At 35.8% G+C, this 14,159-nt stretch overlaps 1 protein-coding gene across 5 annotated transcripts in view; it reads left to right on the top strand.

Moving 5' to 3' along the window:
• LOC105838074 overlaps positions 1-14,159 on the top strand; it is a 93,548-nt gene that overhangs the window by 53,191 nt on the left and 26,198 nt on the right. For all 5 annotated transcript variants that reach the window (XM_036283313.1, XM_036283314.1, XM_036283312.1 and 2 more), the window contains 3 exons: positions 4,381-4,702; positions 8,113-8,345; positions 9,458-9,720. In XM_036283313.1, coding sequence (XP_036139206.1) covers positions 4,381-4,702; positions 8,113-8,345; positions 9,458-9,720 — 818 coding nt within the window. The remainder of the gene's footprint in view (positions 1-4,380; positions 4,703-8,112; positions 8,346-9,457; positions 9,721-14,159) is intronic.

Genomic DNA, 14,159 nt, shown 5'->3' with positions numbered 1-14,159 from the left:
ACTGGAAATACCGGTTAGGAAGGAAAAACCGTTCGGTACGAAGTAGAACTTTTTTTTTCTCCGGAAAAGCTACCTCATATAAGCCTCGACTTTCAGATCGGTCCAAAGTAGATTACAAAAATAAATGTTCGGACAGGAAAACCATTTCTTCCGCAATTTATCAGTGAGATCAATTTGTCTCCGGAGTCGATTAAAAACTGCAGGACGGTCAATGGTGGGACGAGGAGGGGGTGTCCTTGGATCGTCGTAGGCGAGCCGAGATCGAGCGCCGCTCCTTAATTTATGGCGCCAAGATTTCAGTCTGTTTTCGAAACGATAAATCAGCCGCCGTAAAGAAAATTCGCCAGTCTTATTTACGGGACGCATGTATCGCGCTGAGATGACCGTGAATAATTTGCGACTTGTACAATTGCGACATATTTCTTCGGGAGTCGAACGCGATTACGTGGGCGGGGGGTGAGGGCGCGTTCCAGGCCACGCGCGCGACATTTTATTGTTTATTGCCACGAAGGTGTAACAGATCGGACCGATAATATAGGTATACCCCGTTATATGGCTTTTTACTGCGGGGCGCTAGATAATGGAACGTATTAATATTCGGTTCGCGCAACAGCGCAAATGGCGCAAGTATGCCATTGGATCGGCGCGCAACGATGATTGGTACGTGCCCAGCAAGTGTTTCTCGCAAGTTCGGGAGGGACATATTTATTACGGTACAGTTCGGGGCAGTTGGATTAATCGATATCTTTGATGAGCCATGCTTTTTCCAAACAGTTCTCATAAGTTCATCGAACACTTTGCTCGAATTTAATCTCTAGAAAACCTTCATTGCCCCTCTTTATTACACGTTAATTATTCTCTACATATACCAGTTTTATATCTCTCTCTCACACACGGCAGATTAAATAATACAAATGTCCATTACGACTATTAATTTTAATGGTCGCGATATGGGAAAAAATATTTTATTATACGTTTCAATATTTGATGACATATTTTGGCAGTAAATAGTTTTAATCGGTTAGATATAAAAGTTTTCAAACAAACATCCGTTATATAATATTTACTCTTTGAAAAGGCTCGAATTGAAATAACCACAAAATTCCTGTGCTCCAATACTTGTTAGTCTGTGCTAATAAAAGGGTTTGGTAATAGCTATCAAATATTGAGTGAAATATTGCTAATATTTGACTAATATAATCCAAAATAATTTCAATTTTTTTAATGTTAACTAAATTCTGCAAGAAATTTTTTGAAGCTGCAGCATATCCCAAGAAAAAGAATTATCAAATTAATTATGTTTCAGAAATTGGTTGCAGGAGATTTCAAGTGCACTTTCAGAAATACTTCGCATGTTTATTCCGGCGTGAGTTATAGATACGCGTGCATTTCGGTATCTTCTCATTTTCTCCGCACCTCTCTCTCCTTCTCGCTCTCTTTTCCTTTCTTTCTCGCTTTCCTCTTATTCCGACTCAAGGGTACCTTCGGCTTGGAATAGGCGCGTTTGTCGGGGTTTAATTGCTGTTTCATGCAATGCCGGTCGTTAGAGCCTCCCGTCGGGCCGTTTTATTAAGCGGCCTCGTCAAAATGTAAATTAAATGCTTTAGGTACGCGCGAGCACGTACTTTTTAGTAATTAACGCTCTCGCATACTGGTAAAGGTCTACTACACATGCGGGAATTGTGGCCACCCTGCCCCGGTGCCGTCTATTTCCGTTTGTTATATAATTACGACAATCGTGATCGTTTTGTGCGATTATTAGAGAAAATACCATTATTTGCCGCAAAGGTCTCATCAATTTGTCGGTCGCGCGCTCAAACCAGATATCGCTCGAATTGTAAATGAATCTCGCGCGATGTATTTCCGCTGTCCGCAAAACGTGCGCGCGCCGCGGTGTTTATTTTTGACATTTGCCTTGTGATATTCGAGCGAAAATTCCGTTATTCGTGCTTTTTTCACAATACACTCTGAAAAGAGCGCGTTTCATTCGTTTCTCGTTTTTTGCGCATCGCGTGAAAAAAGCGAAATATACAAACGACCGTTTATTGTCGTCGCAATTTCTGGACGTGTGTTCTTTGCCAATGTTTTGGAGCGTGACAACGCCTGATATCATATCATGGAAATGTAGCTATTAATGGTTAAGTGCCTAAAATCGATGATGCCCAATGATATTGCGAAGAGTGCAAATGCAGATAGACGAATTAAAAAGGCAAAAGATTTTATATGCAACGCATATATGTTTCATCTATACATATTTTTGTACAATACAGCAAATAAAGAATTACATATGTATGCATATATTATTAAGACAAGATTTAGAATTACGTATTTAAAAAAATTTCTATTCAGTCTCATAGAAATGTAATTTATTATTTTTTTTTAATAAATTCATTATTAATTTAACAAGTTATAAATTTAGAATAGCATATATTTTAATATTCTAAATTAATTCTGAAACTAACTTAGAATATATTATTAATTAATAAATGTACAAATTTTTTTGTCAGTAGGATACCATGTAGTTGAAACAAATGATTCTTAAAAAAGACAGCCATTGTTTGCTGAGGAACTCTTAAAACTCTTACTTAAAGATGCAAGACGTTAACTTTTTTAATAATTACATCCCTCAGATCTGAAAGCGGTCAACTTTCAGAGATCGCATCTAATTATTTATCTTTGATCCATCCGCTTCGGACGGATTTTATTGCAACCCGTGAACAAGGTTACTTCTCACAGAGGATTTCGTGGAACGCGATATTGCAATTCCTCCGACGAATTGCTGACATTTCAAAGTGACTTTGATTAAAAGACCGATGCACATTTTGATTTTTTTTAGCGATTTTTGACAAAGACCATTATTGTCCATAGTGAGTACCTATTCCGAAGTCTATCTATTTATCGCTTTTTTGTCACACATACAGCTAATCAGGTGCTACACAGTTCTTCATAAATCGATTAATAAAGACCATCGTTTTTTTCTATCTTCAATTAAAAAAAAAAAAAATTTATACTTAAAAATTTTTATTGTAGCAAAGCATATGTAACAGTTTAGAAACAAAATTCAAACGTGTTATTTAATTAAAATTTTTTTTGTTAAATTTTTAGATACTTTTAACATTATTATAATTACATTATGATAAACTATCCGATTAAAATTTAATTTTCAATTTACAATTTTCTGGCTAAGATAATTTTCACATATTCTTTTGCTGTCGAAATATTACACGCGCGTGGCACTGTTGCTGACAGAGTTCTTTGACGTTTAAAGGGTTAAAAGATAAGGGTGAAAATTCTGTAGGTCCTATCAGCAAGCTTTTGGGGGAGCTATCGGAGGAGATATGATATGGGAGTAGAAGATGGAGATCCCCTAATATCATTTCGTCCTGTCATCGACAATCCTCCGGAACGTCCTCTCGAATCGAACTGAGATAATCTGACTATAAAGCAGGTCGCGTTTCAGTCTAGGTAGGACTTGTCATTGGCTTCTCTCCTTGTCATAATTTCAAGTGACATACATCAGGAACACGTGTTCTTGTGAAATCTACCCACGAGAGAATGATAAATTGTTACCCGCTGTCAGGGAGAAGAGAGAGAGAGGGAGACCACTTTTTTTTTATATTCACACAATCCAAGTTGATACTCGTGTCTGACCTTTGACTGACTTAATCTACTTACACTATACTCAGTAATATCTAATATACATTAATTACGTATTAGAGTTTTTTTTTGCATTTAATAGTAAGTAAGATAAATAGATAACAATATGAATACTATTTATTATGTAAATAATAATCAAATGTTTAAAAATAATTATATTTATTCATAATTTCAAATATTAATATAATTATAAGTCATAATATTTTTTATTATAGTTTTATAGCACAACCTTTTCATAGAAATAAAATTATAAACACAAGATTATTATCATTAACATTATAAACAGTAATAATTATAAAAGTAAAACTCTTAACCATAATCCTTTTATCAACGCAATTACATTATAGTTATTAATACAAAGTACTTTTCTCTCGGTGTATATTTTCTTCCAGATGTATTTTAATTTTTTAGTCGCCACAAAGTTTTATTATAGAACGTTATAAAGATCCATAATTTAGAATTGCATAACAAGAAACTTGTGTCTCGTATTTCTCGACAGGACGCATCCAATTGTAGGACCATTCAATCCATTTATATAATTTATCGATCCACGTCCAATTCGTGAAGTGAGATTGCTAATGGCGTAAGGAGAAATCACTGTCGGTAATTTCTCCAGATCTAGAATCACTTTCTCGGCAGCGACCCTAATTAATCGACGTCGTGACTGCGTACGCGTGTGTGTATGTGTATATGCATGAACGTGCGTGTGTATGTGTGCGCCAGGTACGACGCGCCGGAGTATGAGGTGCCCAGGAACAAGTCCAGGTACAGGAGTCGATTTATGCGGCATCGGGACGGCGACGATTCCGACGGCGATTCCCGCTCGACGGTGAGGTTCACGTCGGCGCCGCAGGAACCGTCCAGCCTACGGGAGCGCGTTTTGGACACGGAGGACGCCGCGCGCGGGCCCCTGTCTGGCATATTTCGCTTGACGGATTCACCGCGGGTCATGAAGAAGCTGCAGGAGTGCGAGCGGGCCGGCAAGAGGAAGAAGGAGGAGCCGGCGAACCAGCCCGTGCCGCAACCGCAACCGCCTAAACCACAGGTTAGTACAGCACGCTACTGACAGCTCAGACGTTAAAGGTCCTCAAAGCTAAAGTGGGTCAAGGTCCAAAATTTAGATTTAGTTGCGCTTCCGTATCTGAAACTTGATCTTCTGACTTTGCGGATTGGAAATCCGATCTACTTTAGCTCTGAATAGTTGTTGGTTTTAACTTAAAATTATATTAGATTATATTTCGTGGCGTAGAGACGCGTTGCCCTTACAAAACACGCGATATGATTGCGAACAAAAGGAATAATAAACTAATATTTGGAATTTGAATTAAATGGTGAAGAAGAATTAATGGCTGCGTAACTTCGAACGAAATAATATTGTCGTTTATACGAAATTTAATACGGTGGTTTTATTAACAAAAGTTTGAGAATAATGTAATTGGTAAGTATATACATTCTGTATATTTCTCTATTTCTATAGTAAATAATGGATTATATGTTAAATAAAAATTATAATACGTCACAAAATAACAATAGCAAATATTAAAAATTACAGTTTAAATTATGTTTTTATTTGGCAAGCTCGACGCACGATGTTGAAAATCTCGAAATAAAATGTAATATGTAACGTGCACACGTTCTGGGGGAAAAAATTATTATATGTCATAAATACATACAGCTTTCGTTGCTAATAAAAATTCAAGGTGACAGCATAATTCAGATACATTTGCTATATGCATACAAAATACATTTTTGCTATATATGAATTCTATATAAGACCTCTCTCAACCCTTCGTATATAAGCCATCTTAGGTCGCACAGTTCTTATATTGGGCTATCGATCTGCCTCCGCCGGCACCAACTTCCATAAACATCCGCTGTGTGTTGTGATAGGTTTCGCATTAAAAACGTGACTGTCCCCTAGCGCAGTGCCATTATTTCAGTAATGTGTGCCCGGCCCGAAAGACCTCTCGCAAAATTATAGCGACGTAGATAAGCGACGCCGAAAGAATATATGAATCGTGGTTGTTGATAAAAGCGACACTGATACATTGTTTCGCGTTTTGTGACAACAACATTTTTACAAAAATTCGCATCAATAGATACGTACCAATCGACAAATAATCCCCGACGGACAACCGTGTTCTTTTTTTTTATCGATGTAACACATGGTTAGACCATTGACCCATTTGTTTTCCTCCCTCGACGTTCATATTTTAAATGTTGATGCAGCACGGAGCTCAGTTGATTGAATCGGACAATCGAGCAATCGTCCGGCATCTATATGCAAATCCGCTGGCCGGGGTAAATTTTTTTCCCTTTTTCTATGCCAAAAAATGTTCATCCTCTACAGAGTGGTGTATCAATGAATTTAATCGCCGTTCCCTGCTTATCGATATCCCGTACATCATCGCGTCGCATCAATATTTAAACGGCTAAACGTCGACGATACAGTTAATTTACGGCCACGGGTGTACTCAATAAATCCATTTAATTAACTTTGCATGCACTTTTAAAAAAATACTTGGAGAAACACCATGGTCGCTGTAATTTAGTAACACGGAGATATCAAGAAGACGCAAATGCAAAGATTATTATAAAGTACATTAACATCATTGTATTAAACAAAGAAACATTTAACGCAGTAATTTTCTACGTTTTCTTCTCAGTTTATATCAGAATAAAAATTGAGAAAAATGTACGAATAATGATATAAAGTTATTATATTGAAGAAAGAGATCTCTGATTTAGCCTACAAATTTTAACTTCAAGCTAACAATGAGTGATTAAATAATTAATTAATTAATTAAGGGAGCATGCACACTTAAGTGAGTCAAACAAGATCTAACTTTGCGAATTTTTTAGTGGAAAAACAGAAAGACGTGGAGATGTTATATTTATTTTATTGTAAAAATCATATTTTTTTATATCTGACATTTAAATTTTTATTAAAAAGTAATATGAAATGGCGTCGCTTCAAGTTTTTCTGAACCATGTTTTTAAAAATACTGCTGCTTGCATAGAATTCGTCAAAAAGCAAAATGACAGCTTTATAAAGTTGAAACACATCTAGTGTTTGACGTAGTCGTTTTTTTAAATTACATTTGAGCAAAGTGGCAACTGGCCAAAGTTAACAAAACGGTTTATCACTATAAATTTTTGACTGCTAGTTTTTGACTGCAATATAAAACTTAACATCGTAAAACGAAAAATTTTACGTCAAGCAACGCTAGTTTGGAAAGAGTATATAAAATTCTGACGTCGGGCTATCTTTAAGATATGGTTATGCGGTTTTGAAAGCATGATGTAAATGTTTTTACGGAAATGGCCGTTGTTTTATACAATTTAAAAAAAAAATTCAAATGCCAAGTAGAAAAATATCTGATCTTTATAAAATAAACATTATTTTCTTATCTCTTTTCATGTTTTTGACAAGGATTCGTAAAGTTAGGCCCCGTCTAGGTGTACGTGCCCCCTTAAGAACCACTTGAATGGGCGTTTGTGAATTTGACGACATTCGTATTTATTTTTGACAGTGATACCTCCGCACTTTTGCGCAAGGAATCCCTTATTATGGCGGGAGTAATAAACGGATGGGCACGAACTCTCCATGCTGACGTCCAGTGCAACGATCGAACGAAATTTGTTCGATGTCGCGCATCCCATTGTTCGGATGATAGCGGCTGGTGTCAAAACGCTCAATGAAACACGTACAAACACAAATATTGACCCGTGTAACTGAGGACCGTTATCTTAATCCACGCTGATTTACATGAAGTACTACCACGTGATGACGAACGAGTGTCATTCCTACGAATGCGTCAACACAGTGCCAATCATTATGTGAAATACATAGCGTTAATTTCCTATGATTTCGCGCATATCAGTAGAGTGAATAGCCGACAATATGCGTGTGTGTGCGTGTGTGTGTGTAGTTAGGATATCGGTGAGGTAGCAATAGAGAAAGAGTAATATATCGAGTGAATTGACCCACGTCATCGAACGTTATATTTTGTATGAAATACTGCGAAATGTAAGGTAACAATACAGTAATTTTACACTTTTATTATTACGTTTCATCATTACGCCGCCCACTTAATCCCGTACACCCACGCGCACCTGCTTATTACGCGTATCCGCCATGCACTCGCGGGCGCGTCGTGTAATTGCCGTGCCGATTCACGTATTCGCCACCTGTCGCGTACGTGCCATAACGTTGCATTTAAATGCACGTGCGGATCCCGCGGCCTCAATAAATCGCGCGTCGCGTCGGTGAACGAGCGGCTGGCGCGCGAACGGACACCCCCCCGATCGTAAACCCTTCGACGGGGGGAGCGGTCCGGATTGCAAATCACGAAGGGGATTGAGCGAGGTTCGATCACGATTACACCGGCGCGGCAGTGGAACGTGGCGGAGCGCCCGCAGCATTCTCGCCATAAGTGATTTTTTCACACGCAGGTGCAAGTGAGAAAGGTACCGACCGCGGTGGCGAGGCAGACCAGCGAGGACGACGAGATCTCGAGGATCAAGAAGCAGAACAAGAACGCGGCGGCGACCACCGCCGCCGTCCATCCCGAGACGGTGGAGGAGAGGCAGCCGACCTCCACCCCCGTTCATCCACCGCCGTCGAGGGAGCTTCCGGAACGGGAGCCCGAGGAACAGCCGGTCAGGAGGACTTCGGCTATCGCTAGGTAAATGAACGGAACTGTCGATCATAAAAACTTTAGCAGCGAAGTTAATAACATAAAAGAATTATCCAGGTAAAAAGTTCTCTCACAATAAATTGATCTCTGCACATCACATTGATAATTTTCTCTTGCAAATTTCTTTTTTTTTTTATTAAAGACACTTTGTGATAAGTTATATAATTATTAATTAGTAATTAATTATGTAATTAATTATATGATTATTAAGTTAAAAAATTATTTAATTATTTTTATTGATTTTTATGTAAAATCGCACTCTATAGAACTTATTTGCAAGCTTGAAGAAGTAGCATTACAAATTTAATTAAATACATAAATATTCGTGCAGAAGTATATTTGGATTTACTTGCTCATTTAAAAGTTATATTTAAAACAGCAAGATAGGATTATTTTTGCTGCAAATTTAATTTTTTGTTTCTTTTTGTAATTTATTTTAGAGATTAAAATTCGGAAATTGACGATCCAAATTAAAAAAAAAAATTAATTTAAGAAGTTCTTAAATGTAATTTGTAGCTGATATTGTACAGCCAAAACATTCGTAAAGTATATAAAATCATTAAAAAATTGTTTTATATTTGTAAACGTAATAAAAATTAACTCACACGTGTCGTGATCAATCAAAAGAGATACCGAAAGACAACGTGTGTACAGAGTTTAATATATTCCATAAAATCTGTAATCATTGGTTACATAAATGATATGACGATGTAACGATTCTTCTCGATCAGAAATTGACTTGGACATCTGTTGAAACCGCATTTAAAAAAATTAATATAGTATGCCCGCGGCGTGTAGAGATCTCATTGAAATCACAAATTCACTCGACTCGGGCAAAAACTATTTATTAAGAACGGTAAATCAACATAGTCCACCAAAGGAACGAAAGACCCCGAAGACGTGTTTGCTCGCGTAGATATTAATCACGCCGGCGTAACCGCGAGATTTGCAGTCAGCTAGCAGTAGTCTTGTGTTATATCGGTCTTAAGCGCGGAGTTCGCGGCGGCGCGAGACGTTGTTACGGCGCAAACAAGTAACTTGTTCGAGTTCTACTCGCTGCGTTATTAACGTGCTTGTTTGTAATATTGTTGCTCGCGCAGGAGAACTTCGGCGGAAACTCACGCTCCCCCCGCGGCCAGGAGCGCCTCGTCGGACTCGAGCACCGGCTCCGAGAGCTCGGCGGGATCCGGAATACGCAGCACGGGCGCGCCGTTCACGACCGAGGAGATGAAACAGAAGTACTTGTCGAGAGCACCCCCGACCAGCACGACGACCACCGTCTCCACCACGGCCGGTAGAGAGTCGTCGAACACCGCCCCACCGACACCTAGACCACCGTTTCAGAGCCGTTTTTTAGGCGCAGGTAATTAATTGTACAAATACTAATGCAATTTTTAAGATTTCCATAATTTTAGAAAAAGTGAGACGAAGAGAAATTTTCTCTTAAAATAAATAGCTAAATTTAACAAAATTTTATTAAAGAGCACTCAAAAAAGAAAATGTTTTATTTTAAAACAAGATGAGGTGAAGATGTCACACTTAAGCCTTTTCGTTGGAATAACTTTATCATGTTATGGAATTAAACTTTAAAAAATTAATATAATGTTTTTGAAATTTTTATTTATTCATACACATATAAGAATTAGTTTTTGAATGTTTAAAAAAAAATTAGTTAAGCTCTGCAAAACTGACATTTTGTTCAACATATAAAGTAACATCTTATCCAATGTGAGTAAGATGCCGTCTCCTTAACGAAATTGTCAAAAGCAATTAAATAATATGATGTAATAGAAACTTATATTTTGTTTATCTGCAATAAACAATCAAATATAAATTATTTTATAAAAACACAAAAAATGATTTGGGAATCATTCAAATTCTTTTATATTTTTTACAAATTTAAACAGCGTTTTATAAAGTAAAATGTTCAAAATTATATAAAACATTCCAAATTTAGTTTATAAAACCATTTTGATAAAGGCGTCAAACTCAAAAAATTATACTTTGTGTATATATTGAAATCTTACCTCCAAGTATTAAACGAAAATGTCACTGCAGCTTGTACATACACATATAATAATTTCGCAAAATATAATCTATACAGGTGACTGCCATGAAATATGATTCAAGGCTGTGTAACAGTTTATAAACTGTTGTTATAATGAAAGTAAACATCAAATTACAGAGCATAAAAATTAAATTATTTAATATTATAAAGAGCATATTTCACAATTTATCTTTTCGTAATTTTACAAATTTTACTGGTCTTTATTAGTTTTAAAATTCGCCTTCGTAGCTATAAGTATAGCTTTTTAACAATCCAGTGTAAATTTATGTGCAATTAGAATAGTTAACTTCTGCTTTATCTGAAGAATTGTAATCAAAATGGTTTGTCCTTCTAATTAGCTTCTTCTCTCGACTTACCTTGTTAAAAAGTTTTATTTCTATCTTTGTTTTTTAAATACTTAAAATGCTTTATAACGGTACTTAGATATTTAAAAAACAAAAAACTGAAACATCTTTAACAGTTTTAAATATTTTAAAGTTTTAAATCTAAGCTTCTTTTAAAACAGAAATTAAGTATTTAAAAATGAAGACAGAAATAAAACATTTTTATATTTTAAAATTAAATACTTTTTTGTGGTAGAAATATTTTATATATAATATAAATTAATTTTATCAAAATAGCAAAATAATAAATTTTTTAAGCTGTTAAATCTATGACCTTTGAAAAAATTTTTTTAATTGTATATGAAGTTATTAAAAATATTTACAATTATGACTTATTATAACTTTATAAATGTATTAATTCCGATTAAAAAAACATGATAATGCTTTTATCTTTAATAGTTCATGTTCTGCTTCATAAAAAAAGAGAAATAAAAAGTTATTAAGATCTAAGAACAAAAGCATTATTAATGGGAATTATTTTAAATCTTGACTACGACACTCAAAAGCATTGTTGTTGTTCATTACGTCTTTCAAGAATTTTCTTCTATAATGTTTTATATTCTATTGTGGTTTTTATTACTGAAAATTGTAAAATTTAAAATATGTGTAAAGAATATTTTTAATTACCGAAATCCGTTTTGACCGAATAAGATTTTTTTATTTAATTTGTGTTATTCATATGTTAATTGCTTTTATTTAATTGTATATTTTATTATAGTTTGGTAATTTTACATACTGTTTTATAATAGTTTTTTATATATTTGACAGTTTTATATATGTGTGATTTAAATATCAACACTTTTTTAAAGATCAGATTCAGCAAAAATTACATGAAAACATATCATTTTTACTTGCCACGCTGGAGGCCAAAATAGTTCCACTTTATCCATCGTCCTTTACTAAAAGTACAGTAAAATTCTTCAAAGTCCATATTATCCCACGACTATCGGAATTTTGAAAAAGTAAGTTTCTGAAAGAAAATTCTCCCCCGGCACTTAAATTTAAAACTTAAATTTAACTAGCAAATGAGATGGTGCGATAACGCTGAGAAGAGTCACCTTTTCTAATTTTCTTTTCTATGTAAATTCAAAAGTTGCTAACTTCTTGCTTAATTAATGTAATTAGAATAAGAGAAGATTTTTTTTATAACCAATTGTAACGTTTTTTTATTTGGGGAACCTTTTTTATTAAAAGGATTTTTTCCAACTTTTAAAAGGAAAAAAAATACAGATACATAATTGCAATTTAACAGATACACGTACCACGACGTGGCGTACCCAAAAGAGTTGCGCATAGAATTTATCTGCATGTGAAGAGGGAGCAATGCAGCGGGTAGTAATCGAAAGGTTTTATCACGTTCGTACCTAGAAACCGTTCTATCCGCGACACGTCCCAATTTCGTTGTGCGCCTATTACCCATTGTTTATACGAAGAGAGAGAGAGAGAGAGAGAGAGAGAGAGAATCGAAAGCACGTCTCTGCTTGCTTCGTACGCTAATCCAGCGTAGCATCTATTGTATTTCTCAGTGCTCCGTCGAGCGAAAATTGAATGTACGGACAAATTTGCGTTTAACCTTCCGCCTCTATTTCACGAGATTTAATTCGCAATAAAACAAAACTCTGCCGTTCCTCAGAAACGCAATAACAAACTTCAAATATATTTTCAATACATATTTAAAATAAAACGAGACAAAACAGAGACATTAGATTTTTGCAGATCACCAATAACAACGCCGGCAACATCAATGCGGAAGATATTAATTAAACATCTAAGTAGATGGTTTTAAAAGAGGGGTAGAAATGGGGGGCGTTTAACAGAATTAGCCAACGTCGAGTTTGATGTAGAAGGCGTTCCGTGTTCGATCGCGAATGTCCACGTGTCCATTACAATCGCCCTAATTCCGCATGCGAAGGGTGTCTGTGTAAAACACTGCCGCCGCGGAGACTCATCAACGCGATTGCGCTCAATGTCGCAATTCGAAAATGTAACCGCGATGCCTCGTGCCCGGGTCGTTCCAAAATTCGAAAACCAAAATTGGCACCGACCGGCAGCGAGCGACGCGACGGCGCGGAGCGGTGACGCGTAGCAGCGACACGGTATACGATAATTACGTTATCCATTCAGCGCTCTTAGTTAACGCTGTCGCTTCGCTCTTCCGACGCCGCGCCTGTCATATCTCAGCTGAAAGCCGCCACGCGTTAAGTTAACGGAAGCAACCGTATTTCGCCGTAAGCGAGACACGCAGACGACGGACGTGGCGATATTCGCGTTGCTACCTCTTGTTTCCGACTACCGTCGCGTCGCGTCGGTCGATATGATCGGCCCGTTTTCCCGTCGCGTTTCCGTCAACCGTGAACACGTAGACGACACAAAAGGGGAAAGACACCCTCATCCCGCACCTGAGATTGCATAAACGCACATTTCCATGCCACCGCGACAGCTCCTCACCGCGCTTGTCGCTCTTACCGTCTCCTTTGTCCGTGGCCGTATTCCTTAGCCCAACATTAGAAATATTTCCTTATATTAAAGCCAAGTCTGAATTTTCTGTGAAATGCACAATAAGGTAAATGTCCTGGTAACCGGACGTAACCGGTGTAACAACGCCAAAGCAAAGAATGATGAATTTTTATAATAATTTACGACATAAAATGATCTAATTATATAATTGAGATACAAAACATAAGACGTTATTGTTAACACATACAAAAATATAATTTTTTTAATTGTTCTGAAAATAATAAAAACTTGTATAAAGCATTTAAATAAACCAATATCCAGACAATCTTAAACACATGTCTCTAATGTTGTACGTACTCATTATAATTACTTATTCTAAATGTACTGTTTATAAAATAAATATATTAAAGATTGTAAAAACATAAAATTTTATTGTTTTGATCTTGTTACATTTTATTCTTCTGTGATTCCCGTTAAAAATTATAAACTTAAAAATTCGAATATACGCGTGGAATATGTAGATTTTAATTCGTGACCTGTACGTCGTTTAAATTACATGTCTGTAGCTGTCACTTGGAGCTATACAACTTATAATATATTATAAAAGTATATTAAAGTTATAAAATTATAATTAGATTTTAATTATAATTTAATTAAAAAATTTTATTAAAAAATTTAATTAAATTTATAATTTAGTAAAAAATTCATAATTAAATTTTAATATTGTAAAAAGTAATAAGTTTCCGTGTAAGTGTCCAGATATAGAAACCTATTTGGTCATTATGAAACATTTATTTAAGTCCGAACACGAGATAAAAGAAATTCATGAAATACGTAAATGTTCCAGTGACCGAACACGTCCCTTTATTTGAAAATACATATTCATATTTTACA

Source organism: Monomorium pharaonis, chromosome 2 (assembly GCF_013373865.1).
Source record: "Monomorium pharaonis isolate MP-MQ-018 chromosome 2, ASM1337386v2, whole genome shotgun sequence".
NCBI lineage: Eukaryota > Metazoa > Arthropoda > Insecta > Hymenoptera > Formicidae > Monomorium > Monomorium pharaonis.
Note: the sequence above shows the minus strand (reverse complement) of the source record. Positions and strands in the feature narration are given on the sequence as shown.